The sequence below is a fragment of the Anser anser genome (genome assembly GCF_964211835.1).
Source record: "Anser anser genome assembly, chromosome: 4".
In the NCBI taxonomy this organism is placed as follows: domain Eukaryota; kingdom Metazoa; phylum Chordata; class Aves; order Anseriformes; family Anatidae; genus Anser; species Anser anser.
The window spans coordinates 62289895-62317850 of NC_139724.1; the positions used below are offsets into that span (position 1 = coordinate 62289895).

Below are 27956 nucleotides of genomic sequence, written 5' to 3' on the forward strand. Positions count from 1 at the left end.
AATATTTTAATGTCATTTTATTACAAGAATGATGTACTTCACATGGCAAAAATAAACAAAAGCACCTTTTTAAAAAAGTTCCTATAAAAATCTGGAATTATAAAAGATTCAATATTGAAAGAAATAAATGAGACTAACAACAAAATAGATCTTACTTTTTCAAGTCTGCTGTTAACTACTAGCATTAGCAAAGGACATTTTTTCTCATTTTGCCTTCATTCATCTGTTTCCCCACTCAAAAGGCTTGAAAGATTCATTCTTGTTTTTTCAAGCGCCAATGTTTTTGCTCGTCTTGAAGGCCTTGAACTGGGCACTGGGACTGATTCTGGAATTTCATCACCACTGAAACAGAAAATATTTTAAATTATGACCAAAGACTAAGCAAACTAAAGAGTTTGTTAATAGAAAAACTTGAAATCGGTGTATAACAAAATCTTGGTCTTAAAGAGCAAAAGTACTTCTTACTGATTTTGTACTTAGTGGATTACTTGCTTGAAAAAGACAGATCACAACTGAAGCGCATAAAATTACAGAGATTATATTTTAATCCTACAAAATCTCAAGAGAAGGAATGCCACGCGTATATTCATTTATCACTCATTTCTAAATGTTTATTAAATGTTGAAAGACAGGAACAAAAATAGCAGCCAGAAATTTGGCGGGGGAAAAAAAACAACACAAAAGTCAGGATCCTTCACAGAACAGTTATTAAAACAAAAAGCAATTGAAAGAAGAGTAATGCAACCAAAAATTTATCTTTTGACAGACAGAATGTATGTTAACTGTATGTACTAGATGTACGTGAAAATTAATTACCAGGCAATAATAATAATAACAACATTTGAAGTTTTCATACCTATTACATTTCAAATGTATCAGTTTAAAGAAATGCTTTTTCTTAAATGTTTACTTTTGCATTAGGTTTTGAGAAAGAAAAATATTCCTTTCTAGTGAAGAATTAAATTGCTTTGCTGGAACTGCTAGAATCATGCTTTTGAAGGTGGAAAGTAAACAATTTACCTTTCACTACCAGATTTTGCAGTTGTGCCAGTTTTTCTTCTGCTCACAGACCTCGCTTCTGCTGCTTTTCGTTGTCCTAAGTATAAACAAAAGTCTTTTTGCATCACATTATTTCTTTTGTTAAACCAGTTTTGTATCTTTTCCTCAGTGTTTGATGTTCCATTGAAACCCATAACATGCAGTCATCACATTAGATGGAATATTTTCTTTAGACAAAACAAACAATAAAAAGCCCACAAGATAATACTTCTCACATAAACATTTGTACATTATTGTAAGTGACTGTGACCAAATTATCTTGAGATTCTGTAGTCACAGGGAGTATTTTTTACTTTTATCTCTCATTGGGAAAGACTAAAAAAAGCCTCCACAAAACAGATGATTTTAATCTTTTAATATTTTTTTTTTAAAAAACAGATTACGTAGACTGAGTTCTTTAAACAAAGTGAGAGAGGTTCACAAAAAATAATTATTTTATTTAAAACAGATAACATTATAGCCAGAAACATCCAGTGCATACCTCTGCCAGTTTTGTTTCTTGTGGATTTCAATTTTGTAGTAGCTTTACTTTTAGCTTCATTAACTGGAGTATGAAGAGCATCTTTGGTATTTTCTGTTAAAACAGAACAATGCATGCAGAAGTCATAATCATCTTTCAATTTATCTTATGTACTTTAAAGTACTATCAGTACACTTTAAACATTGTATGGCTTTTTATATACTAGCCAATTTTAACTCCACTTTTTCCTTAAACTAGAAATTAATTAATAAGGCTAGAAAGCAACTTAAAATGTCACTCAGCCATAACATTGTCCCATCATAGGTCAATCATGTATAAACTATTCCTGAACTATTTAGCCCTCCCTTAGTATTTCTAACAATTTTAGGAAGTCTTTTTCTTCAGCAATTTATGTTACTGCTAGGAAGTGTTTTTTTTTCCCCTAATGTCAAATCTAGATCTACTTTGCAGCAATTGAAGTACAAAAAGTAAAGGCTTAGATAACAGCTATCATTTCCATATTTGAAGAGGTAAAGATTGGATCATTAAAAATAAATCAAACTTACTTGGGTGGCATTGAAAGAGAAAGGAAACAATACTTTTCTCCTACTGCTTGCCTAAAGTGCTCAAAATTCTTCTTTCATGAGAAAATCATACCAGAATACTATTGGCTGTTAGCAGAAAATGTTTCACCTAGAAATACTTCCGTTGCTTTCTCAAAACCAGCTAGCTTCTCTAGCTTCCCATCCAATAAATATTTCAATACAGAAACATAGAACATAGGAAATTAATTTGACACTTTCAGAAGCAACAGATCAAAGCCTTGAAATAATCCACTAGAAAATAAACTTTTTTTTAATGGGATATTCTGCTTAAAACAGTTGCATGTCAATATCTTTGCTTTATTGCTTCAGGTAAACCTAAACAGGTTTCATCTGATGCTTTTTTACTAATACGTTAGACTTCCTGTGCTACCAGCAAAACATACTCTGCTAAACCACGTGCAGCCACATAAGCTGTTCAGACAGCAGAAAGTCTTCCAGCTACTTCCACTTCAAGCTCCGAAATAGCAATAAATAGAAATCTGGCTCCAACATATGAACTAGTAATAAGGAAAGACCAGTGTCAACAGTTCAGTGTATATCAACTGTACATTGCTGTAATAGTCTCCAAAAAGTACAGGCACGGTAATTCCATAGTCCATTGGAGCTGTTATGAGCCACATTCTGAAGTTGAGTTAGTCAATACTATTTAGCAGGCAGATGAGTATGACAAACAGCTTTAAAAAAAGCTAATACTTTTTTTTTTGTCAAAAAGAAAGAACTATAGGTTAAGACTCAAAATACACTGGTTAAACTAACGCAATAAGGAAAGAAAAATCAGAAACTGATCAATAAACAAGCAATAAAAAAGAAAATGCTTAACAACAAACATATTAAACAGGATACATTTTTACTAGAGTTACCTTTTCCACTTTTTTTTTTTCAAAAAGTGGATTCATTTAGGAGAGGATAAGCTAAGACTTCTTTTCATACAATCACTCAATTGTACCTACTGAAATGCACATCTCCTGAATTACCTTCTTCATTTTGAAGAGTGTTTGCAGATAATGTAGTGCCAGTTTCCTGCGTCCCTTCAGCGAGGCCTGTTTCCTCTGTCTGTTCAGAGTGGCTTTTGCTCACATTAGCGCCTTTGGTCAGGTTCACCTTGATCTTCTCAATAGCTCTTTGACACAATTTATCTTTCACTTTCTGGGAAGAGACACTTAACATTAAATGCTACTTAATTTTACAGCCATTCCTTTTATCAAGTTTACCCATTAATAGAATTAGCTAAATTTACTCTAAGAATGACAGAAAGTGTCACAAAGTTGATTACTCTAACTGAAAGGAGAAACTTCCTTCATCAACTCTTGGCACAGAAGCTCCAGAAGAATTTTTATTTTCATCTTTTTAAAAGGAAACCTGAAAAAGCACTAAAGTTATAGGACCTTTCCAGGTGAGTCCTGGAACATTGCTACTTCTTGATGCCCAGAGGGATCAGGACTCTCCAACATTTCAGCATAACACTGTCTTCCTCTGTCCCACTCCCAAATTTTACTTTATATTTACCCATAAAATAGATAAATGTAAAAACTTTCGCAGATTCGTAATCCCTTCCTACTTCATCTTAAACCAAGCACCCTTTTCACGTTGCCTCATGATCTTAGTTACAATGCAAGTTAAGGCATAAAATTTCAACTGTTAATAATTAACTAAATAAGCCATGCAAACTGTGAAAGACACTATTCAATTTTATTTACATTTAAAGACTAAGAACTAACTACACACCAGTTACCATAAGACCTTACAGTTTTGAAATGTATCAACTTGGACAGTTATTGCTATCTATGGTAGCTGAAATATGAAAAACTTAGCTGAGACCACTGTATAACTTACATAAATAACCTCATCAAAAATGAATTTTTCAAAGACTGGTTAAAAATATAATTCTGATCACATTGTCATAGTAAGCAGGCACTTAATTTTTAAGCATTTAACCATTTGATAGTAAAATAAAATAAAAAGCAAGAACCATGTTATTTATGCCCTACCTCTAGAATCTCATCAAGCAGAATCAGAAGATTCTCTGTGGAAGAACTACTGAGTTCTAACATACTTAAAGCTTTTGCATAAATACGAACATCTGGTGCAGTTGGGTCCGTTAAGATTTCATTGCAAATTTTCAGTGCTAAACTATCATGCACTGTGAAGTCCTGTAAAGGAAAGAAATCGATACCTGAAATTTCTCTGAAAATTATTTACCAAACAATGAGGTCATGCTGATTTAATTAGCTAATAACTAACATTACATAGTAAATATTTTCTTAAAATATAGAATTTTGACTATGTACATTTTGTACAATGCATTTTAAAAATGTTTTTCCCTATACAGATAATTAAGGATGGTGCAAGTTCCTGTTAGCATTACTTAATTATAAGAGGCAAGGGGATGGAGAGAAGGAGAATCAAGCTAAGTTTTCATTACCTGAACTGTCAATTGCTTAATCCAGACTCTGACAGTAGGAATCTCAGAAGGCCCAACAAGCAGCTAGCAGTTCTTAATCTCTAGACACAAATACTGCTTTCTTTCAATTTAACCCACTGTACCTGATAGTCTAGAGACTTTTTGACCCGAGGGTTCAGTCCACTTGGTCTGGTCAGGTCCACTAATAGTTCAGAAACATTACTGATGTCTACTTCAGCCAAAGGGGAAGTTGCAGGAGCATTTAACAGCGTTCGCAGAGTTGGAAGATAAGCTTCCTCAAAGCATTCCTGGTTAGACCTGTTTCAATTGAGTCAAACATTAGCAGCACAAGGAGACAGAATCAAACATTAATTCACCCCTAAATTTTCTCTTCTATGATTAAAGTTTACAGACCCATTACAATATATTTTAGTTATCAAAGCAGAGGGGGAGCAGCCAACCTTATTAGAGACAGGCATCAGGATCAAGACAACAAAACTCACTTCACAGAACCAACTCCTTTTAAGTTTTAGCTCATTGTGTTTTCAAGGAAATTTTAGGTAGCACTTGTATCTCTGAACAGTTTGGAAGTTCATCCTTACCATTAAAAGCCTAACTGACATATACAGACAGATACTCTCTCAAGGGACAGAAATACACTTCCCTATCTCTTTATTTTTCTTGTGCTCATTCCTCCTTCCTGCTAGTATTTTTCTTTAGGGGTACATATCTCACTGTAAGAAAAACGATGAAACCTGGCAAAAAAAGTGGTGATTAACAAGATTTTGAAAGAAATACTTGTGTTTTCTTCTCTCAGAAAAGTTTATAACTCCTGCCAAGCAAGCCTAGAAATCACGTAGTGGCACATGGTTTTGCAGCAAGTTGTCTAAAGGTATAGTTCCATAAGATAGGTAAAATCAATTTAACAGTAAAGTTGCCAAAAAGTACAAGGTACTGGTTGGTGAAGCAAAGCTTTTTAAAAAAATCTCAAATAGTTGTTCACCTCCTATTTGAACCCAACTAACTGGGGAAGAAAACTAACAAAGTAAATAATGATTTCCAAAAAAAAATCAGCTTGCTTGCCACTAGATGCAAGTCAAATGAGCTGACCAAAAGACCTTGTGAGCACTATAACTGGGGCAAGAAAATACAGAAGCAAAAACTCTCCCATTCAGCAGTTTTATGCTTTAAATTGGCTGAAGTATAACTGAAGTATCATTCAGATTATTTCCTGCAAGTTAGAAAAATAAAATAAAGTCTAGTAGCATATAGGCACAAGGCAGAACATTTTCCTCTGAGGCTGCCAGGGAAATTATTACTCTTTAATAAACATTCCATGAATAAGAATTGTTCACCAGTTACAGGACCCTGTCCCTGTTACTAACGTGCCATGCCATTCTTTTGATATGACAGAATATTACTTATAAAAGCCAGCAGCAACATTTGTTTACCACACAAAGCTCAAATATTAATTTAAAAAAGTAAGCCTCTTGACTATATCTGATCAGAGGGAAAAGTCAGAGCAACATGCAGAAAACAAACAGAATTTAAAAGTTCAGCAATAGATCAGTACCAAAATTAGGCACAAAACCCAGCCAAAACTCACACATTTGCCTTCGTTTTCCTTTTCTGAATGGCAACTTTGCAGACTGCTCTGAATCAGCTGCCACAGGGTAATTAATAGTTCTCTTCTGAAAATACAGTATTGGTAACGGAAGACACTCCATGATTCATCTTAAAATGAACCATTTGTGAGATCCAGAATGCAGGTAATGTTCTGGACAGAAAATTAACGAGGTTTCCTAATTTAACAGAGATTCTGAATTAGCGAACCAGACTAAGATTTAGGATTTTTTTTTCTCCATTGATTTTTCTACTTTTTGCTCAAAGCATGCACCCTGCCCCAAAGATCATCTGTGAGGTGCAAAGAGTTGCCTTGCTCACAAATTACTTTGAAATACACAGAATTACTCAGGTGGGCCTCAGGGAGACAATCATTAGGACTCATAATAAAGAGAGAGATACATAGGGTCAGAAGACATTCACAGGTCAAAGAGATCACCCATGGTAAAAGTCTATGCTCATTATTCAATATCAAAGGTACTGGAAGCATATGAAATTAAGTTTTTGTTACCTATTTTCAATAGCACTTAAGCAGGGAAAAACACACACTGGAGTAGACTGGTTACTTTTCCCATCATTCTTCTGAAAAGAGCAAAAAATACTCAACCCACCTCTCCTTCCCCACAACCAAGTCCCCCTTGAACTATGCCACTCTAACTGCGGCAATTTATACACCACAAACACTTGAATTTGTTTTGGAAAAAATACATAAGGTACCACGTAATACTGCTAAATTAAATCTTAGCCATAAAAAAGAGGGGACAGGGGAGGCAGAGAAAACCCCAGCAAGTTCAGACTGGCAGCAGCTGAAAATTAAGTCAAAAACCATTTTGAGCAAGTAAAAGGAGTTGAGAATTATTATTTAAACTCCTACCCCCCTTGGATAAACCCTCTACCTCCTCTGTCCACTATCAAACTAAACAGAAGATTTTGAATCTTCTGTGCATTTAGTTTGGCATATTCTTTGGCTAAGAAAACAAAAAACCAGCCTGTTTCTTTGAGAGCTTGCTGGACACTGTTTATTCTATTTTGAACCATGCCTGATAGCTGCTCTTAAGTGACAGTTCAAAGCCCACCTGTAGTGTTCAACAGCATAAATAAAGTACATCTTTTAAAACTAATCTTTAAACTGAATATCCAGAAGAACTGTTTCACTCAAGCAGTCCTAGGAAAGAAAAACATAGGTCACAGAGAGAGAAGGAATTAATGGAAGGTTTTCAGAATGGTCATGGGTTGAGAGTTTACATACATTCAAAAGTAATATGCATGGGGATTGAGCTAGACCATTAGGTCTAATTTGCTTTTGTGCAATTTGAAAAGGGTTGCTAAAGCTGCTAAGACAAATGTACATTTTCACATAATATTTTACAAAGGCCATACCTATTTGCATAAGCATATAACGGGAAGAAAACTCCCAGACAATGTCTAAGCTGAGTATCCTCTTCAGTCACAGGATTATACCACAACAAAACAAGACGAGAAAGAAGTTTGGCACTAATCAGCCTCCCGGAGAACATCAGTTTGGCTATGCCTTCTGCAGTTTCTGTCCTAAGTTCTGAAAACTGAAGAAAAAATTGATCATATACACAGCATACCTACCACAGTGTCAGCATTTTCGCTAGTACTTCGTAGTAAAATAGTCTACATCCTATTGCAACTATCAATTCTCTACATTCACGTATTTGCACTTGTAGAAAATTCAGAAGTTGGCTCAAAAATCACAGTCAGTATCAGTGGCAAAGTTATATTGTTTTAGGGCAACCATTCTAACATTAGACCATTCAATTACACAATGTAATGTTCAAATGCAATGTAACAAAATGGTAAGCCTTCTGCAAAAAGTTATTTTAGAACAAAAACAAGGCATATTCTGTAACAATCTCTTACCTCGCTGTCTAAAAAACTAGAAAGAAGCTGTAAGAAGCTCTGAATAGTAGCAGTCTCTTCTTCCTTCTCTGTTGTTTTACTTCCTTCCTCACAATTTTCAGTTCTAGTTTGTACATCTTCACTTCGAGACTCATTGCCTGGTCTGGCTTTGAAAGGCTCAATCCCAAACAGCACCAGCTGATCAAAGACCGCCTTTAAAGCACTGAGCTTTATCTTTATATTATCTATTTGTAAAACCTAGGTTTAATAAGGAAAATACATCCATAATGTTACAGCATACCAATGTTAAGCATAAGTGGATATTAGCTTTTTTGCTTCAGTAAGATTATCCCAAGCACTATACAAAGTTTCCCAAATTAAACAAATTTCAGACTCTATGAAGGTATGATATTAGATGAAGCTTAAACTGTGATTTATAATATTCTGAGAAAGAATTTCTCAGCTTATCTATGTAATTTCTATTACCAAAAAATAGAAAATAAAGTCTGCCCAACTTCACTCACAGAGGGCATGCGTGTACCATGCATGTATGAGATGTAACCTTATCGTTCAACTGCTAAGCAGACATTAGACAAACAAAAAATCTTATTTGTCTGTACTAAATTCATAGTATTAGGCACTACAGAAAAAACACTAACATAATCCTTGCTCTAAAAGACTATAATTTAATTAAAATAAACAGTACATGAAATACAGCAGGCAAGTCATAAAGGTGCACAGGTTATGTATTATGTTTCAAGTCAACATTCAAGTAAAAGCAGATATGGCTGGGTAGCATAGAGAGCCTACACCTATATGAAGAATACATGTTTTAAAGTTAAACTTTAGATCTAGTACCTACAGAAATGAGTAGGTTGTTAAAACAACTCAAATCCTCCCTAAACAATCTAATTTCTAATGAGACATAATTAAAGGCAGATTAAAAACATTTTGCTAGCTTTTTAGGAACTCTAACTTCTGCTGATGGCTCTAGCATCTTGTCTGAGCAGAGCATACTATTTCCACACTTTTTCCAAATCTCATCCTTTATGGGAGTCACATGCCTGCTGTCAGTTCACGTGAGTGTGCACAGGCACAAACTCGTAATAAAGCACAGTGAACATACATGTTTCTGTTAAAGCCAGGGTTTTTGAAAAGTAGACATCTTTTATACAATCAGTTGAGCATCAGAACATTTACTACCAAGATGGGAGATGTTGGAATTATGCCATTCTCATGAGTCCAGCCAGTGCATTCCATATTCATAGGTGTTTGACCATAACATTAAAACAAGCAAAACACTATCGTTTGCTGGTTTTAATATTGTTTTACACTCTAAGAGCTCTTCCTTAACCCATAGAAAATTAGTCATTTGGAAATTAAATCGTATGTCCAGATTACAGTAAGTATGCAACAAATGTAAGAACAGTCACATTGTTTAGTTTGTTTTCCCAAGAAAGGAAGGCTTACAGAATCCTACAGCTTCTGTATTCTACATTATAACAACATATTTGACTGATTTCATGCGGACTTGGAAGAGAAAGTGAGATCTTATGAATAAAGAGTTCCTAGAAATTCTCAAAATAGGTGGCCTTACAAAGGAAACACTACCAAGATGTAATACTATAAGCTTAAATATTTTTAGACATCAGAAAAATCTACATGAAACTACACTCTCCAGATCCAGATCTTCAGAAAATCAGGAATCACTGCTACTCAAGTAATATGCAGGATAACTTGTAATAATAAATAAAACCACTCTTGGATCTAAGTCACATAAACCATCAGTTCATTTCCCTTCAGAAATTTTACCTGTAACAGCAATGCAAAGTGTCGTCGGGCAAATTCTTTGCTCTGAAGAGCACAACAACCCAAACACAGAACCGCCATGTTTCTCACAGCTGGATGGACACTCGCTATGCCAGGAAGTATCTGGAAACAATAATATTTAATTTGTGATTGAAACATATAAATTGAAAAAAGAAAAATCGGCTACACTGCTTAACTTTTCCTTACCCTGAAACTAGAAATAACATAGTGCATTACAGGATTGGAAATTGGTAACTACTGTATACTCTGTTTATCAAGGCATAAACAGAAAGGTATTTTGAGTATCCTATTTGAAATCAGCACTAAAAGAATGGCTCACATGAGCATTTTGCTTTGTATTTGTTTTAATAAACATTTGTTTTCAAATCAATTCAAATTGACCACTCATTGTGAAATAAATGACAAACCTAAACATTTCTTCATAAAATACATTATCATTCTTGCAGAGAAACAATACCCAATTTCAAATTGCAAAATACAGATGAGACTTCCATTTACTTGGAATAGTTTTGAGAAATCAGTGGTAAGAATCCACATGAAAGAAAAGAGAGACTCCATACAGGAAGCATGCTACAATGATGTCATTCTATACTTTGGCATTGATTGAAGAGTTTAAGTTTAAAAAACAACAAATAAGATATACTAAAGCACGTAATCAGTGAAAACCCAGTAGGAACAACAAAATGAAAGCAGGATCTTGGAGAAAAAAAAGAGTGGAATAAACAATGAATGTGAAAATTAAAGAAACACCTAATTAAAAAGAAAAAGGGTTCTGTGGGACACATCAAAACTGATTTCTTAGAACATTATTATATATCTGAAAGAAATCAGGTGTGGTTCCACAATATTTAAGCCAATCTAAATTGGTGTTGTAACTTTCTTTCCAGTTTGAATTTTAAGAATGCCCATACTGAGTCAAATCATCTGGCCCATTGCCCTGTTAATAACAAAGATCAAAACCAAATTCCTACAAAGTATTACATAAACAGGGTAAGTAGATTCTTCCCAGGAATTCTTGACAAGGTCCCAGCAATTCACAGCTGAGACATCAGAGCTGGGAGACTGTTCTATCTACCTAATTTCCGTAATATTTATTTTTCTTGAACTTACTCAACGTTCCTTAAAATTTATGCAAGAGTTTAGCATGCACACATCCCGTGACAAGGAATTCCACAGATTACATATTAGGAGAAGAATCAACTCATTTAATTCATTTGTTCTGAGCTTGCTAGTTGCTAGCTTTACCTGGTGAAGTGATCATCCAATCCTTATTCACCTTCCCCACAATATGCATGATTTCTGACTTCTCTCTCAGATGCTAACCTAAGTCCTCTTTTTTCCAGGTTACAAAAAGGTAGCCTATTTAGTCACTCTTCATTCAGAAGCTGTTTCGTGTATTTCCTCGCTACCCTTCTCTTGACCACTTTCATTTCAAATATAACCTTTTTAGACAGAGGGGATAAGAATTGCCTTTAGTATTCAGATGAGGATGTACCACATGTTCATACAGCGGCACATTGTTTTTTTCCACTTGGTTCTCTATTGCCTGCACAGGAAACAGTTCAAATCTTGAAGCAGCACACTCAGTGATAGCTAAGATTGTGTTATTTAGAAACATTTGTCTTAAAATCCACACCCTTCACAACTAAAACTACTAAGTACATTTCACAGACTATAAAAGGCAGACCATGTCATTGCATTCATTATTCAGTACAGAAACATTTTGCTCTTCAAAGGTGCCAAGAAAACAGAGGCAGAAATGCTCTACGATAAAACATCTTTGCTTGCACCAGGCAGGGATGAAAGAAAAGCCTACAAGGGCTCCAGCCTCTTTCCGATGAAGAGTTTTTGACTAGCTCCAGACAAAGGTACCTTGGAGTTCTTTATTAGAGATCTCATACCTTCAGCTAATAGAAAATCCAAGTAATTAAAGTACAAACAAAGGCAGTAAGCAGATGCTTAAGCAGCACACTAGAACTAGCGCACTAGAACTCAGCACTGTCCAACACTGTCAAACATTAGTCAGCTATTTACCATATTCCCATTTTATTTTAGTAACTCTGCTGCGTCCAGTTCCGATGTAGATTCTGAGCTCAGAACAGCATATCTGGACTGCAACTCCAAGACACTCGGTTTTGGTAAGGCTTAAAAGCACCAGACACAGCACTAAGGTACAGCACTACTCTGAAATAATCACAAACCATCCTGCCAGCACCCAAGTGCCAACTGTGACATATCTATTTTTATTATAATGTAAAGCAGTATTTATTATTACATACCATAGATTCAATTAGTTCATTAATGGTTGGACCAATTCCTTTAGAAAGGGATATCATCTTGAGAAGCTCATAACACATCAACAAACACTTCAACAGTGTTTCAGGATCATTCTTCAAGGTGAGTCAGAAAAAAAGAAAAGACATTATTACAAATGGTGGCTGTGATGAGAACAGGGACATTAATCATGATTATTTCCTACCCAAATAAACATTTCCTGTCCACTACACATGATTTGCAAGATAATTAATCTAAATTAATCTGTAAGCAATGATGAAAAGATTCAAGTTTCATGTTTTCAGTTAGTTAAGAGTAAATACAGCAAAAGCAAGATCCTTTTAGAATTCTTCAGTCATTCAAGGACAAAAAAGAAGCTTACTGTAATCCACTTTGAATAAACATCAAAACACAATTAGCATTTGGTAATACAAATGGAGGAAAAGAAACCTTTTCCACACGCGTTTCTTTAATTTCAGGTTGCTCTGCTTCTTTTATCAGATCGGCTTTTATGTGTTCCAACTCAATTATTTTCTCTTTTAATACAGATGCTCTATTAAAATCCTGAAGAGAAATGCATTCTTCCAAAGCTGTTTTTGCTTCAAAAAGTTTCACTTTTATTTGAGCCAACTGAAATATAAAGTACAAGGAAAACATTGCAATATTATAACTTATATCAGCCAACATCAATCAATAATGCAGTTACATAAAACTCTTATTTGACAGATAAGTTTAAAAAATATTTTTCTTCATTTGCCTACCTTAACCTCTCGCTTTCTTATTTCAGAAGCATCAAGAGGCTGGTCAACAGTAACAATCGGCTCACGAACCTCTGAGGTGATTTCTGCTATCTGTTGTTACAATCAAAATATTAGTACAAGTAACTTCAGCTTAGATGTCAGATCCAATGCATTTAATTTTTACAAACTTAAGACACCATCCTTCTGAAACTTCTGTGCAGTTTTCCTTAGCTGTTAAGTCACTGCAATAGGACTTATTTGACTGCTATTCAATGACAAGTAGCCTAACCATGAAAGTCCAGTGTTTTCAATTGTTAGGCAAGTATTTAGTATGTTGAGCGTTTTCTACTGTTAGCTTGGTAAACAAGAAAATAGAAGACTGCATATCCTTTAATAAGTTATGAATTTCTATGCTGACAATACACAGGCACTGTCTCCTCTAGGTCTGAGCACACATTTCAAAAGGAAAGGCTAGTAACAGGTGTAAGGGTTTGGTTTTTTTGTTTTTAAATCTGTTACTATTTCAGTCAAAATACAACTAACACTATCATTTAAAGGTCTATAAACCGCCATACATAGTATAAGAAGCAATATAAGTAATTGAATTCCAAGCCAAATATATGCATAGAACTGGAAGCAAAACTAGTCTGAGGGTTTTTCAGTTTGTTAGAGGTTTCTTTAAGGTGATGCCCATTATGTTAATAAAAAATGAAATGAAATATAAGGAAAACTAAAGAGTGAGATGAGGATAGTCTTAATTTGATTTGCCTTGTATCAGATTGACTCAGTTTAACTTCTGTTTAACTCAGTTAACTCTAGCTTTATCCAATAAACAGAATATATTGAATCAGTGCATTTCACCAGCACATTAGAAAAGCGTACATTTTCTGTTAGCATTGTAGCACTAAAATTACTATAGCTCTCCCAACATAATCAGGGAACAAACCTATACCCTAGCTTTACCCACTAGACTGAGGCTTTCCAGAAGTGGTCTCTGTCCATAAAGTCCAAGATTCATTTGAAGTATTTGAGCAAAACCAAGAGTCCATGTTTCAGGAGTCAAGTTGAAATAATTATGCTGCATATAGGGACTCTGCTATATAAAATACTTATAAGGATTTTTAGAACTGCTCTCAGCTGAAAAGAGGGAAGAAAAATCTGAAATCTAGAAATGCATACTATCCTCATTTTGAATGTTCTAGTCAAAACCAGTTGGATCTAGTATGACAAAGGATTTTGAAACAGGCTGTTGAAGTGTAATACTTTCCTAATTTGAGGATTACATTTACAAAATCGGCCAAATACTCTCAAGGCAGAGCACTTCATATCTTCATATGAGCACAAAATGCAGCGATGCCAAGAAAAAAAGGGGAGGAGGCTGGTATGGCAGGGAAGAACATAAATATGTTTCCAAACTAAAATTATTTTAATTCCTGATATTTCATTTACAATAATTTGTAAAGGCTATTTGATATACAGAGAAAGCAGAGCCCAGAAAACAATGAGCCTTTGGAATTACTTACAATTTGAATCCTTCTGTCATCATCCTTAATGATACTAAGTAATCTTTCCACAAGCAGAGGCACAAGGGCTGTTGAAGTGGCAGGCAGAATGAGAATCCTTTGTAAAACAAGTAACAGATGCTTTCTGCATTAAAGAAAAGAAAAAAAATCTATTTGCTTATTCAAGAAAATTGAAGATATTTAAGAGCTATTATTTTACCCACTTTGAGTTAGTGTTATGAATACATTACAAGAGAAACTTCTCTATACAACTACTTAATTGCTGAATGTGCTTCCATACTTAGTAGTATTTATCGTCTCCCAGTTTTACCTGATATCTCTCAATTAGAAAATGCTATTTTTTTTTAAATCAGTTCTGGCTGTTGTTGAAAGAAAGATCATTCCAGTAAAAAAAAAAAACAGTGAAAGCGTTAATAGTATAGAATGCTTCCACGGAAATTATCTGGCTGGAAACTTAAAAGAAAAAAAAGAATAAAAATTAAACTATCCTGACAGTCAGGCAAAAACACAGAACGCATTCCACTGAGGGTATAAAATTGTTACCATGTTTGTATTATCATGATTTCTATTTTTCTGAAAATAGCTATGATGGTATGAACTTCTAAATTTATTCTCTTACTACTTCACATGCAAAGGCCATTCAAACTTTAGATCATCTAAATACCTCAGCTAACAGTCCAATTCAGCTTGACATCTAAAACATCTGTTCCTTTCTAGGCTTTAGTAAACTGGGTTTAAAACTCAAGAAACTCACAGGCTACCTACTACAAGTCAAATGGATCACAGTCTCACAGATATCTCCTCTTATTTTTGATATACTAAATTCCAAATGAATAGACTTGTAACTTCATAATCTCAAGAACACGTTACAAAAACAACCAGTTTTCATCTCCCCCAAACAATGTTATATATGCATTAAACCTCATTTTTCCATAAAAGCAAGCAGGCAGTATTTTTGCACCCTTTGGGGAACAACTCCATTAAAGAGACAGTGCCTTTTTTTTCCAAGTATCAGAGAACCATATTTCGTCCATTTGATCAGGTCATTTTCTCAACAGAGACTTTATGCCTGTCCACAGGCATGTGTGTCATAAGCCTAATAACACAGATTTTCTATTTAAATTTACCTTCCTCCCTCTTCAGTGGTATCCATGCAGCCTATAATATGAGTCAGTTGCTGGCCTATAAATTCTTTTGTCATCAGGTTTTCGAAACAAGCGAAGTCTTCTTTTTGTTCTTCACTAAGAACCGGCATATTTTGAAGGTAACTGAATAGAAACAGAACAGATAAATTACTTCAGAATCACTGTTGGAATAAAAAAACACACCACAAATACATGTTCAGAAATGTTATATTGCCTACAAGAAAAAAAATCACTAAAATACACATCTTTTAAATTATGCATCTGATCAAGTATGCCATCACAGAAGAACAACAATCTGCTGTCAGATGCTCACAGCCACATAGCACAGAAAGTGTAATCACTATCTTGTTTATTCATTTCATTTTTTTCATTTTTTGTCACTGTTCTTTAAATTTTATCTATTAACTTGAGCATGCACACTCAGAAAATCCCGTGTGAAGCACATCATGTATGACATTCGATGCTGGATATAGTGTAATACATAAAAAACAAATATGAGCTTTGAAAAAGATGCTTATTTTTCCCATAGCTTTGCATATACTTTTCAGCAACAGCTAAGTTTAGCAATTTTTTTTTTAATTCTTCAAAATTAGGAAAAAAAGCTTAGCACACAGCTACTATTTAAGACCATCTGAAATTACAATATAGGCAGCAGTTGCTGATCATTTAACAGTAATGTAATTTGCAACAGATAATATCTAAATGAAGCTTACAATCCTATATTTGTTCTTAGGTGTCAGTGACTTGCAGTTTCTTGCTCCTCCTGATGCTTTCACAGTGCAAGTAAATCAAAGACTTCACCAGAACTATAAATCTTAATTGAAACAACTGTTGGCACTACTCACCAATGAACAGTTTAACAGTTGATACTACAACGAAGTACCAGCAAACCTAATAAAGCTTCCTCAGTCTCTTCCTTAAAGGGAGTAAGATTAGATGGAACAAGCTTTTTTTGTTTGTTTGGAGAGCAAATGTTTTGTGGACACTTTAATTATGAACTAGAAAACTTTTACCCACCGGACCACGTCCACATTTCTATATTAAAGAAGCACAGACACTTTATACGGTAAATGTTTATGAAAGACATTAGCACATTCAATGTTGAAAAGTGACAACGATTCATAGGAGTACTATTAGCATACTACCACCCTACTGAAGAGAGAAAATATGCATTATTAAATTGGAAACATCTATCAAAGTACTACATTCTTCAGCAGAACTGATTTATAATCATTTTTGGAACCTTTACTCTACATTTTAGAAGTGTAATACCTCAGTTAAAATTTCTCAGCATTCTCCACGCTCATAAAATTTGAACAGAGCTTATGTTTATGTTAAGACTGAAAACTTTTCTGGATGAGTATCCCACTGAGACAATAAAATTTCCTTTGTTCACTTAGGTAGAAGATTGACTTATCAAAATATCCACAGTTGCTCCTTTGTTAAATGTTCTGTAATTGGCTCGTTCACTGCCTTAGAACTTAAGTTTTTGGGAAACGTGCCTGCTTGAGCAGGGAGACAGAAGGGAATGGACTTTTGGTTTCGAAAACACTTCTGGGGAGAGTAGCCAGATTTTAGTTTATTTTCACAAGTTACCACAACAAGAAAAAAAAGTGTGAGTTTCTGCAAGTTCTGCCAAACATACAGCAACCTATGTACTAACAGATGGACAAAAGAATAGCTGCTTACTACAGAACGACAATTCTATTAGCTTTAATGGCAAAGAATTATATGCAATCGATTTAGAAGTCCATCTTGCTCATAATTATTAAGTAATGAGAAAACCATTTTGAAATATTGTTTTTTACAGTTTTTATTTAAAAGACGTAAATCCTCTCAGAAAAATCTTTAAAAAAATCCCCAAAATGACTGTTCAAACAGAATTTTGGTTTTGGAGGAAACTTGAGGAGCTGAAGCATTCAACATTCTCTCTTTTAAAAATATCTATTTTTTGTGGAATGCAAGAAAGTTTTAAAGTGTAACGTACCTTAATAAGTAATCTGCATATACCGCTGGTTCTGGCAATATCTGTTCTAGCAAATCTTCACCTTCTTCAGCTTTTGATTTCAGATGTTCACAAAGACATCTCCAGTATAACACATTCTCAGCTGTTAAGTCTTCCAATGGAATCACTTTTCTTAACAATAAAATAAATAAATGCAGAGAGAAATAAAATATGGCCAAAGACAATAAATGCAAGGAAACGGACAATTTCCTAAGCAGAAAATAAAATCCTGTCAAAGATGCTCTCTATAGAAGTACTTATAGACAGACAAAAATAACTTCTTCCATAAATAAGGACATAGAACTTGAACCTCTCACTGCATTGAACTTTTCAGTGTTTTAGATTAATGCTGTTCATGTTCAGTATTTTAAATCAAGGTTTTCTGTTTGCAGAAACACTCTGCTCAGCCCTTCAGATCTCCAAAAGCAGCCACCTAGGTCTAACTCCATGAAGCATTACTATGTCTCTGCAATTCTGGAAAACTAAACTCCATTAATCTGCAGAAATGAATTAACTGCATTATTTTTCAGCTTATCTTTGTGAATTGTTTACTCTGTTTTTAACAGAAGATTTTCACAAAATATTCCAGTAGCAATAGTAGTATGTCAAACACAAAAAGTAATTATCGAACACAAAAAGTAATTAACTGCTTCTCAACATCCTCTGCAAGTTTAGCCTCAGTTTATCACTCATAGGAATGGCACTCCTTTTCCACTATAAGCTGAGCACGTTATTTGTTTTCAGAAGTAGAAAATTAAATTGTGCATTGATTCTACCCCAAAAAGACAGAGCATATCACTGTCAGTGGCACTTCAGCATTTAGCACTCACCGGAATCCCATCTTGTTTGCAGACTATCAGTAAAAAATTTTGTTTTCCCTTTAGCTTGCTCACCCCACCTACCCCCCCTCCCCCCCCCAAACAAACAAAAGCACACGACACAAACAAAACCACCTTGGCAATATGTGGATGAAGCTTCAAGCTGTAGTCAAAAATATCGTGCAAGAACTTGCCAAATGTTTTGCATAAATCAAGTAACCTCATTACAAGCTGAATAATTTCACTGCCTCTCAAAAGGTCGTTAGTCCAACAGATCTATTTCTTCGAGATTTTCTTTTAAAAAGGAAGCCTTGTTTTGTGGCAGTTCAAAGTCAGACTGACAAGTCCATAACTATAAGTTTTTCCTTTGAACTTCTTAAGATATTGGCACATTTCCAGAGGCTGTAAGGAAGTTATTTCCCCATTATTGGTGCTACTTAAAGACAGACAGGCCTGCATCTGTAGCTTTGGGGTACAATGCATCTAGTGTCTACTGATTTCAAAATATCAGTCATAAGCTATTACAATAAAATGTGAGACACTTCATATGATGGCATTATGCTTTTTTCCCAAAAAAACACAGACTAGGTTTTTGTTAACACTTTTTGATCAGGGACATGTCATTTAAGTTTATCACCTAAGATTTTTAGCACTGCTAATAACCATTCCACTCTGGTTTCTTCAATTAACTCAAGCCATTTTTTCTCATCCTATTTTGTTCCCCTTAGTAATTTCCCTCTAGTTTCCAATTCATTTTTCCCCCTTTCATTTTATCTTTATGGATCTTAATATTTATCAAGGCATCTTCATCACAGCTTAGGAGCTCACTTAATCAAATTGTACCAAAAGTAAACATGGGAAACAAAGCCTCAAAGCTCTGTTAAGCTCTGCTAGTACAACTGAAATACCTTCAAAAGAAGGCTGAAAAAAGCTCAGTAACTCTATTCTGATGGATTCTCCAATCAGTACACGGATAACTGGAACAGCCCCAGACTGTGCTGCTCCTAGGCCAGCAAAAAAGAACAGAAGGAAGCCAAGGAGGGCTAGAGAAGGGGGGGACAGAGGTATCAAAAGCCTTAGTGGGGATGGGAAGAAAAAGAGCTCTTCAATATCACAGATTAAGAGAATAAATTACAATTTTGCAGGTGTAAACTAAGAGTATTGCCTTCATTTTAAGCTGTACAGACAGCACAGGGAAATAAAAAAAATAAGAATTAGTAAATCCTATTGCTCATAGTAGAAATTGCTTTGTTGATGTATTTACTCCCCTCTTGAATTCAAACTAGTTTTTTGGGGTGTCTAGGAAACAGAAGTCAAAGACATTTTATAGTTTTTCCTTTTCAGCTGAAAATGATTGTGGCAGATGAAGCAATACTTTAAAACAAAAAAAACACAAAACCACATATCCAAAACACTTAAGGACACAAACACCAGGGACATACCATAGCTTACATTACAATATCAGTCTCCTTATAACAGGCAATAGTTATTCTGCTCCCCATTCAGATAAAACCTTTAATATTTTTCTTATAAACAATATTCATCTTTCAGAGAAGAAAACTAATCTGCATACCTGCTGTCAAGGTTTTTACAGTTCTGAACATTGTCACTAAGTGGAATTAATGAAAACACAGCATTCAGTACTAGAATGGCCACTTCTGGGCAGTTTTCCACATCCAGTCGATGAAGCAATTCTAAAACATCCCCTTCAGTAAACTGTAACCAGGCTCGAAGCAATTTCTTCTTCATTACTTCCTTAACAGCATCTAATAATATAAGAATTTAAACAATTTAAAATAGGTTTAGAAATATCGGCTTTTCCACATACATTCACAAACCGTTTTATTATATAAAGGCATTTTAGAATTAAGTTATTATTTAGTTAAACTTATGATTCCTTAAAGAAAAAAACAGTTAAACAGAAACTACCTGTGGGGCACTGCCATGTATTTGACAGTATCATTTTTCTCTATAAAGAATAAATGAACCCTCTAACCTAAAAATAGCTACGCCTACAGATAGCACCTCCTCCCAGAAAAACTATGAGCCGTGAATTCTTGTAAAGCAATGAAACATTTCAGGGAAGCGTTGTTATATACCTTTTCCGTTTTAGGCATTTAGTAATTAGCCACTTCAGAGGCAAGATACTATTATGCAGACCTTTGGTCTGATTTGCCACACAGAATTATTGTATTAATTCAATTATCCAACTGGACTGTGAAATTTACATAAAAATGCTTCAGGTACCCTCTTCCCATTGCCACAATGAACAAATAGTTTCAGTATCAGTGGAGTAAGATTCATCAAGAAAAAAAGTATGGAAACATCTAGAATACATACATAGATTTCAGCAGGGGAACAGAACATCTAAGAGTCTTTAGTTATGTTTTTCCTTGCACCAGAGTGATTAGAGTATGTTCTTAGGACCTTTCATTAAACAATATCCAATAAGGGAAATAGCAAAGACCATACAGAGTGACGACATTCATCTTTCCTGTTATACAGGACTCATGAAAATAAATACAGCATGTCAATATCTTTAAGAGTTCAGAAAGTTCTGTAAGAGGCCTCAAAAGAGCTTAATATTCTATGAATGAGAAGCCTCTCCAAGAAGTGAAAGGCATAAAGTAGTAGAACGCAGTAGCATGAAAGAGAACGGAGAACTGACAGCTAAATACACCCTGAAAAGCAGAACTAGACACAATATGGATTATCTTTTCTAGGTCTGGTTTAAATACAACCCCCCATTCCAACACAAATAAGGAAAACATCCAAAATTCCAACCTAGCAGTCTTGAATGAAGAGATTCCTCTTCTGTTAGTTCAGGACATACTCAAGCAGGCAAGTTCAATAAAGATGCACATTCAAGGTTTTGCAAGAATTTGCAAAACAGATCAAAATGAGGGAAACCTAATGGATGTGTATATAAATGCAGCTTATTTGGAACATAAACCTCTTTTGCCCAGCAAAGAGCATATGAATCCAAGGAGGCTACAGGCCCTGGCAGGTATTTTCCCTTGTAATTCTAGGTGTCAGGAAAAACAAGTCCTCAATAGCTGGTATGAAGAATGATCCTAAGGAAGAGAGAGGAGACAGAGGGAATATCTTCTCTGAATCAGAAAAGAAGTTAGTTTTATGTCTAACACCTCAATGTCACTGAAATAAAAGCTGTGTAGAAAGTCTGTCTCTTCTCAGTAAGGAAATACAGCAAATTCTTGTTCCTTACAGGAAGGATCAGAGAAAAAACTGGTCAAGGTAGCTTCCTCCCCCAGTTTTCAAAGATTACTAAAACAGAAATGCATTCACCTAAAAGACAAAAGTTACCAGTCAAGATCAAGTATTAGTCTCCTTTTGTGGGGAAGAACAACAAATGAGAAGTGGCTGGTGAGGTCAAACAGCAAACTAGTATACTGATAAGAAATAGTAATAGAATATTTTTTCAGTGTTGGATTTCAAAAACAAAACCTGAAAAACTTCATTAGATTCCTATAATTGAGAGTAAATGGGAAAAATGCTGATTAAAACTTATACAGAAGGATGACTTCTTTTTACGTGTAGTTCAATGCAGCATAAGAGAGCACTCAGCTAATCCTCTCCTCCATTGCTATCAAGAACACGATATGATGTCCAGCTAGCCAGGAGGAAAGGTAGCTCAGAACACATGCACATGTGACACTCCTTTAAGAGCTCTGGTTACCAGTGACCATAGTACTTGTCTTGTTCTGCAAGGGCGTACCCACCTAGGCCACACTTCTCAAAATTCCCAGGCAGCATATTACTACACAAGGAAAATTCTCAGAGTAAATTCCAACAGGTCTTAGTACAGGCTTCCCAAACAAAATACCTGAATAACACAGTAACACTCAGTAAACTGTGAAACTGATGTATATAATTACTATGTTGCAAAAAAAAGTCACTTCCTACATAGGCAGGTCTAATTCTCTGCCAGACACACATGACCTTTTGATGTTTTGGCAACAACAGCACACTCAGTTGCGGGCATGTTCTGAATGGCTCTTTATATAAAAACGATACAGCACTGAAGACATCAAAACAAATAAAGCTGCTTCATGATGAAATGAATGAAGGTCAATCAAAGAAGTAATATTCAAGATAGTTAAATGACAAATGGAGAAAATTTCTCTGAACTTACATTACAAACATTTTAAAACAATTTCAAAAAGATATTAGAGTTACATTTAAGTTCTTTAATATACATAGTGGTCACAAAGACATATGTAATGAAGCATTTTTGTTTCGCAATACACTTAATTACATTTTTTCCACTTCTGTGTTTAATTACATTGTGGAGTGTGTTTTTTTGTTTCTTTCAGTTTTTATAGTATTCAGTCGTACTTTAGAGCTCAGCAGCTTTCAAGTTTTTTTCAAAATGCAATCCTTCTTTGTTTTATCCACTATCAGAGGACTGGAAACCAAAAAGCTGTAAAGCAGAATTTCTTGTGCTCAAACATTTCCTGACATCTCATGGCTCCCTTTGAGCTCCTTATTACCACCATGACAGCTTCCACATAAATGAACCCCACTACATTAGAAAGTATTCTGTCAAACATTTGTATTAATATATTTAAAAAGGATGATCTCTTACCAGATCTGTCATTAAGTCCTTGTTGCAACAATTTTACTCTCTGTGCTATTGAGAGAGCTCTCACATGAACTTTTTCTGCCAAAACCTTAAAAAAATATATATTAAAATACATTTCTACAAATTTTAATAACTGAATTCATGAGCTAACCTTGGGTCTAAACTCTCAGATTTATTCATCCACAAAAACTGCAAGGCAGTAAAAGCCTGCAATGCCATTGTGACAATAAGCTAATAAGCAGATTCTAGTTCATGGAAGAAAATATATACAGTTAACAAATAGCTCAGAAACTTGGCTACTCAGCTCCTGTGCGACACCTGGATATGAAAACAACTCTCTGTTGAGGTCCAAGAGCACTTAATACCACCAACGAAATAACTAAAGTATGTATTTTTCTTAAAGGCCACTAAAGGAGAAACAATCTAAGTTAAGCAAGAATGGATTAGGTTTGCGTGTAAAAAAAATGAACATTTTGTTAGAAGATCTTGCCCTACAATTTCTAAGGTGCCTGACCAAGAAATGTACGTGTGATATACATATATATATGACAGCATACATTCTTGCCATTTACCTCTACTTGTAAGCACAGGTAACAATTGATTGCGATACCAAAAAACGAAGTATTTTACACATTTTACTGCTGTGATTCTAATTTCAATTATCTATTATGTAATAACAGAAGAAAAATTGCTTTGCAAACATCCTAACATGTATGCAGAAAATAGCAGACTAAGAATAATGTACTTTCTACTTTCTGATCCTAAAGAGCTGAGTTCTATCAGAAATGTAATTTTTATCAAGCAAGTTCCTGAAAATTTGTATTCAGTCTCCTCCCCCTTCACCCCCTTTCTGGTAAATGAAAATGAATTATTTAACTGGTATTACCGTTTAACAAGTGAAACATGATAAAAGATTTAAAGCCTTTCCCTAAGCCAGTGTTTGAAATTAATTATAACTAATGCAATTTACCTCATATGCCAGCTTCCTGACAGCTTCCTTTACATCCATAGCGCGGCCTACAATTTTTGGCAAAGTCCTTGCTGATGGAGCAATACATGACAGCACTGCACGTCTCACTTCTGAATTCAAATCATTTTCAAGCAGTGTGTTGTAAACTGAAAGTAAAATAGTAATAGGTTTTTGTAAGAGACTGAAGAATACACGTTACAGAAAAAAACAGAAAATACTTGAGAAAAATGAACAGGTGTTATTAAATTCCTTCAGCCTTTTGCACAACGCTCAATATAATTTTAGTGAACAGTTTAGGGTCACAAGCAATTGTAAACTGAACTATGACTTTAAAAGTAAATCAATTGCAGAAATAGCATTGGCAAACATATGTAGAATCTTCAGACTCTGAAAGTCACCGCTCTAGATCCTACCTACAAATAACCACTTTGTCATTAACTGACCAAAAAAAGCTTCCACACGTTGGCTCCTTAGGACCTCTACTCACTGTCAACACATCCTCATCACCTTTGAGGTGGATCCTCAAATTTTCCTATAAATTGAAGATTGACATCTCCATGTGAAGAATAGCTGGCAGTTACTGAAAGGGAATATGTTAAAAGCAGAGTAGCAAGCTATTGTACTGAGGAGGAAAGGCAGGAAGTCTACTGAGAAATAAGGATTCATCAGGCTTCACAAATAAGGTACACGAAAGCTTCGGGGAAAATTTTCTGAAGGTGTTAGAAAAATAAATTAGAATGACAAAATGATAAAGGATCGTATTGGTCCTTTGCTTAGCAGGAAAAGAGGTATATATCTCTTGCAATACTTTTGATTATATTCTCACCCCTTCTTCAGGCAAAAAGTTAAAAGTAGCAACAAAAAAATTAAAATCAGAGAACACTTGAACTCTCCTTCTTGCTCTGGGACTACTTTGATTCACTATGAAATTTATATGCTCTTAAGTAAGAAGCTTAAACAAAACATTTAGAAAACAATTTCAAAGAAGGTACTTAAACAACAAAAAGAACCCAGCTAACTAACGTACTCTAACTTTACAAATGTACAGTCCACCTACCATAGCACCAAACCTTGAGGTAGAGGTCTAATCAAGAATCATACTGTCCAGAAAAGAAACCCACAAACAGCATAAAAACAGCATGAAGAAACCTGAGTTCTAGAGGCACTAACCTCTTAAAGAAACCAATCCACGAGCAAGACGAGACTCAAAAAGAGTCAGGGGTTAAACATACTTAGGTCAACAATCCCAATAACCAATTTGCCTCTCTGATATAGCTGACTGCCATCATTTGGACAAAAATCACCTATTCTATTACCATTTCTAATCCTTTAAGTGTTTTTGTACAAATTCAGGTCAACTAATAGTCCAACAGCAGACTCAGAGTCTGAACAGAGCAAGAACACATTGTATCTCCATCCCAACTTGCAACACACACCATTACCCTTCCTATCCCACAAATCCCACAAAGTTTATAGAACAGCCTGAGCCCAGTGTGATTTAAGCCCCAAAGGATATCTCCGTCAGGCAGTTCTGCCTTCTCCCCTTGAACATATGCAACTCTTGTAAATACAACCTCCACTCACAAGGAGATACACTATTTACTAACAACTGCACGAAGAATGCCTCTAAGAATTGCTTACTCAATGCTTCAAAAAAAAATTAAAGTAAATCAATGTAACTCAATAAGTTCTTCTTAAACAAAAGAAAATAAACAATACTACTTACTATTAGCAACAGGACAGTTTTCATCCTTAGGGTCTTGAAGTCTCGACAAGGCCAAGACAGCTTGAATTCTCACATCCGAAAATTTATCTTTAAGTCTAGTCATCATAGCTTCATTAATTTTATCAAATAAATCATCATCAATCTGAGCATTCTCTGGCATACTTCCCAAAAGCTTATTAACAAGCTGGCACGTTCGAAACCTAACTGCATGGCTGTTTGCATTGTGAGACTAGGGGGGAAATGGAACAGAGTGGGGAGGGAAGAAAAACCAAGAATGTATACTTATAACCACATTTTTCACATTTCCTTTACAAGGTTATTAACATGCACGTATTAGAAGTTAATATTCTATGTAGAACATTAACTATGCATTTCTATATTTCAAAACCCCCTTCCTATTTTAATAACATTAAAAATTCACAGCACTGAAAAACGTTTATGGCCCACCACGTATAATAACAGCACTTTACATAACTAGCAATGCCTTCACAAAGGAAGAAACATGCTCACTACTCAGTGCAGACCACTACACGAGCTAACTTAATCCTCTGTCTCCATAAAACATTAACAGAAAAAGAAAACAGTAACAACAACTAGTGATCCTGGCATTACCAATGATTTTTCTGTATCAAAACAATAGCTTAAAAAATAACTCTATTTGTGCTTTCATGCTATTGGAACTGACGGTCTTCTTTCTACATGTAACTCTTGCAATAAGCAGAGATTAATAATACCTGTGCCACTCACACCTATGCGAAAAATCTTGTGATATTTTTACTTGTCAGTGAAGCAATATAAATTAATTTCATTAATTTAATTTAATTAATTAATTTAATTTTAATTAATTAAATTAATTTAATTAATTAATTTCATTTCATTAATTTAATGCACCCACAGTAAAGCCTTTAATTACACACCCGGCTGCCAAACAAGAAAACAATCCATATTTTCGCAGAGGCTTAACTTTTAAAATCTGTTTTGCGGGGGGGGGGGGGGGGGGGGGGGGGGGTTGTTTTTCTTCCCCCCCTCCTCCCCCCCCCTTTTTTGTATTGTGTGCATAAATAAATGTTTTTGTTTTGTAAATCATAAAGCACTAGCCTTGCCTTTCTTTCACTTTGAAGTTTACAGTTTGTAGATAACACCATAAGCGTGAGCAAGTTTTCCCCACCATGTAAAGTTTCCATTTGTCATGTTAAAGATACAATAGTATTACTGTACCTCAAGCAGAAAGTTAAACACATAATTCAGAAGCAAGTTATCTTCTTCTCTTTCCTCGCTACTCTCCCCTTCCTCCGGTTGATAAAATGAGGTAACAAATTTAGCCACAAAATTGATCAGCTGCTCCACTGCTGGTTCCCGTTTGTAGACTATCATAGCATACTTAAGGAAATGAATGAATTTTTCATGGAAATCTGCCTTATCTTCCAACTGAAAAAAAAAAAATCAAACCACAGCAAGCGATAACTACCAGTCTTATCCTTCAAAAGCAGCCTTTAAAAAACGGTTTTATAATCGGCGCCGCTCATTTAAATGTTTAAAGCGCTGACGGCAGCAGCTCAGGTATAATAACACGGAGTATTTCGGTTGGTTAAACAGCCCCATTGTCCCTAAGCCTCTACACAGGGCTCCGTCCCGGAGCTGCCGGTTACTTGCTGCAGTGTCGGGACCCCGCCGGCCACCCTGGGTCCCCGTCAGCCGCTGTCACCCCGCCTGCCTCCCCGCTACCCGAGCGCCTTCTGGCCCCATTTTCCCCTCTCAGCTCGGAGATTCACGCCCCAAATGGGCACCCTACAGCAGCCTGGCGTGCCCTGGCTCGTCCTTTAACCGCAGGGCTCCTCTGCGGCAAACTGAGAGAAGGCTGGAGAGGCCCCCCAGGAGACCACTACGCCACTTTTTCCCCCTCAGCCTCCGCCGCCCGCCCCTCTACCTGGCTGTAGGCGCTCCTCAAAGCCACGACGAGCTTGGCGTGGTTCTGGTGCGGCTTCTGCGCCAGCCGAAAGGCTTCCTTCACTTCCAAAGGCTTCTTCGCCACTCCCATGGCTGCGGCCCCGGCCCCGACCTCCCCTCAAGGTCCCTACCCCGGGCTCCAAGGACCGGAGAGGCGGCAGGAGGGCACCAGACGCGGCCGGGCTGCGCCTCGGGCTTCCCTCAGCCTTCCCTCAGAGCTTCCCTCAGCGCCCGCCGGCGCCGCGCGCTCCCCGCCAACCGCCCCCAGCTTCAAAATCGGCGCGAGCGCCGCCGCCCGCTCTCGCGAGAAAAGCCGGCGGCGCATGCACGCCCCCGCGCGCGTGCTCGCCCCCGAGCACGC

General features: G+C 35.8%; 1 protein-coding gene across 1 annotated transcript; it reads right to left on the bottom strand.

The window, feature by feature from the left end:
- Positions 1 to 27900, bottom strand: NCAPG (non-SMC condensin I complex subunit G). Its single transcript, XM_083835761.1, has 21 exons — positions 27576 to 27900; positions 26867 to 27076; positions 25649 to 25877; positions 23923 to 24068; positions 22956 to 23040; positions 19923 to 20115; positions 17514 to 17663; positions 15509 to 15649; positions 14382 to 14505; positions 12880 to 12969; positions 12569 to 12748; positions 12124 to 12234; positions 9827 to 9946; positions 8036 to 8272; positions 7529 to 7710; positions 4669 to 4843; positions 4113 to 4274; positions 3099 to 3270; positions 1541 to 1633; positions 1021 to 1096; positions 1 to 342 (listed from the first exon to the last, which is right to left on the bottom strand). Exons 1-21 carry the CDS (start codon positions 27684 to 27686, stop codon positions 216 to 218), a joined length of 3114 nt encoding a protein of 1037 aa, XP_083691887.1. The 5' UTR covers positions 27687 to 27900; the 3' UTR covers positions 1 to 215.
- Positions 27901 to 27956: the final 56 nt, after the last annotated feature.

Excerpts from the sequence above, each read along its gene's own strand:
- NCAPG (XM_083835761.1), bottom strand. The coding sequence starts at position 27,686 with ATGGGAGTGGCGAAGAAGCCTTTGGAAGTGAAGGAAGCCTTTCGGCTG. Across the intron at positions 27,077-27,575 it reads TGAGGAGCGCCTACAGCCAG|TTGGAAGATAAGGCAGATTT; the intron begins GTAGAGGGGCGG and ends TTTTTTTTTCAG. Across the intron at positions 343-1,020 it reads GCAAAATCTGGTAGTGAAAG|TGGTGATGAAATTCCAGAAT; the intron begins GTAAATTGTTTA and ends TTTCTGTTTCAG.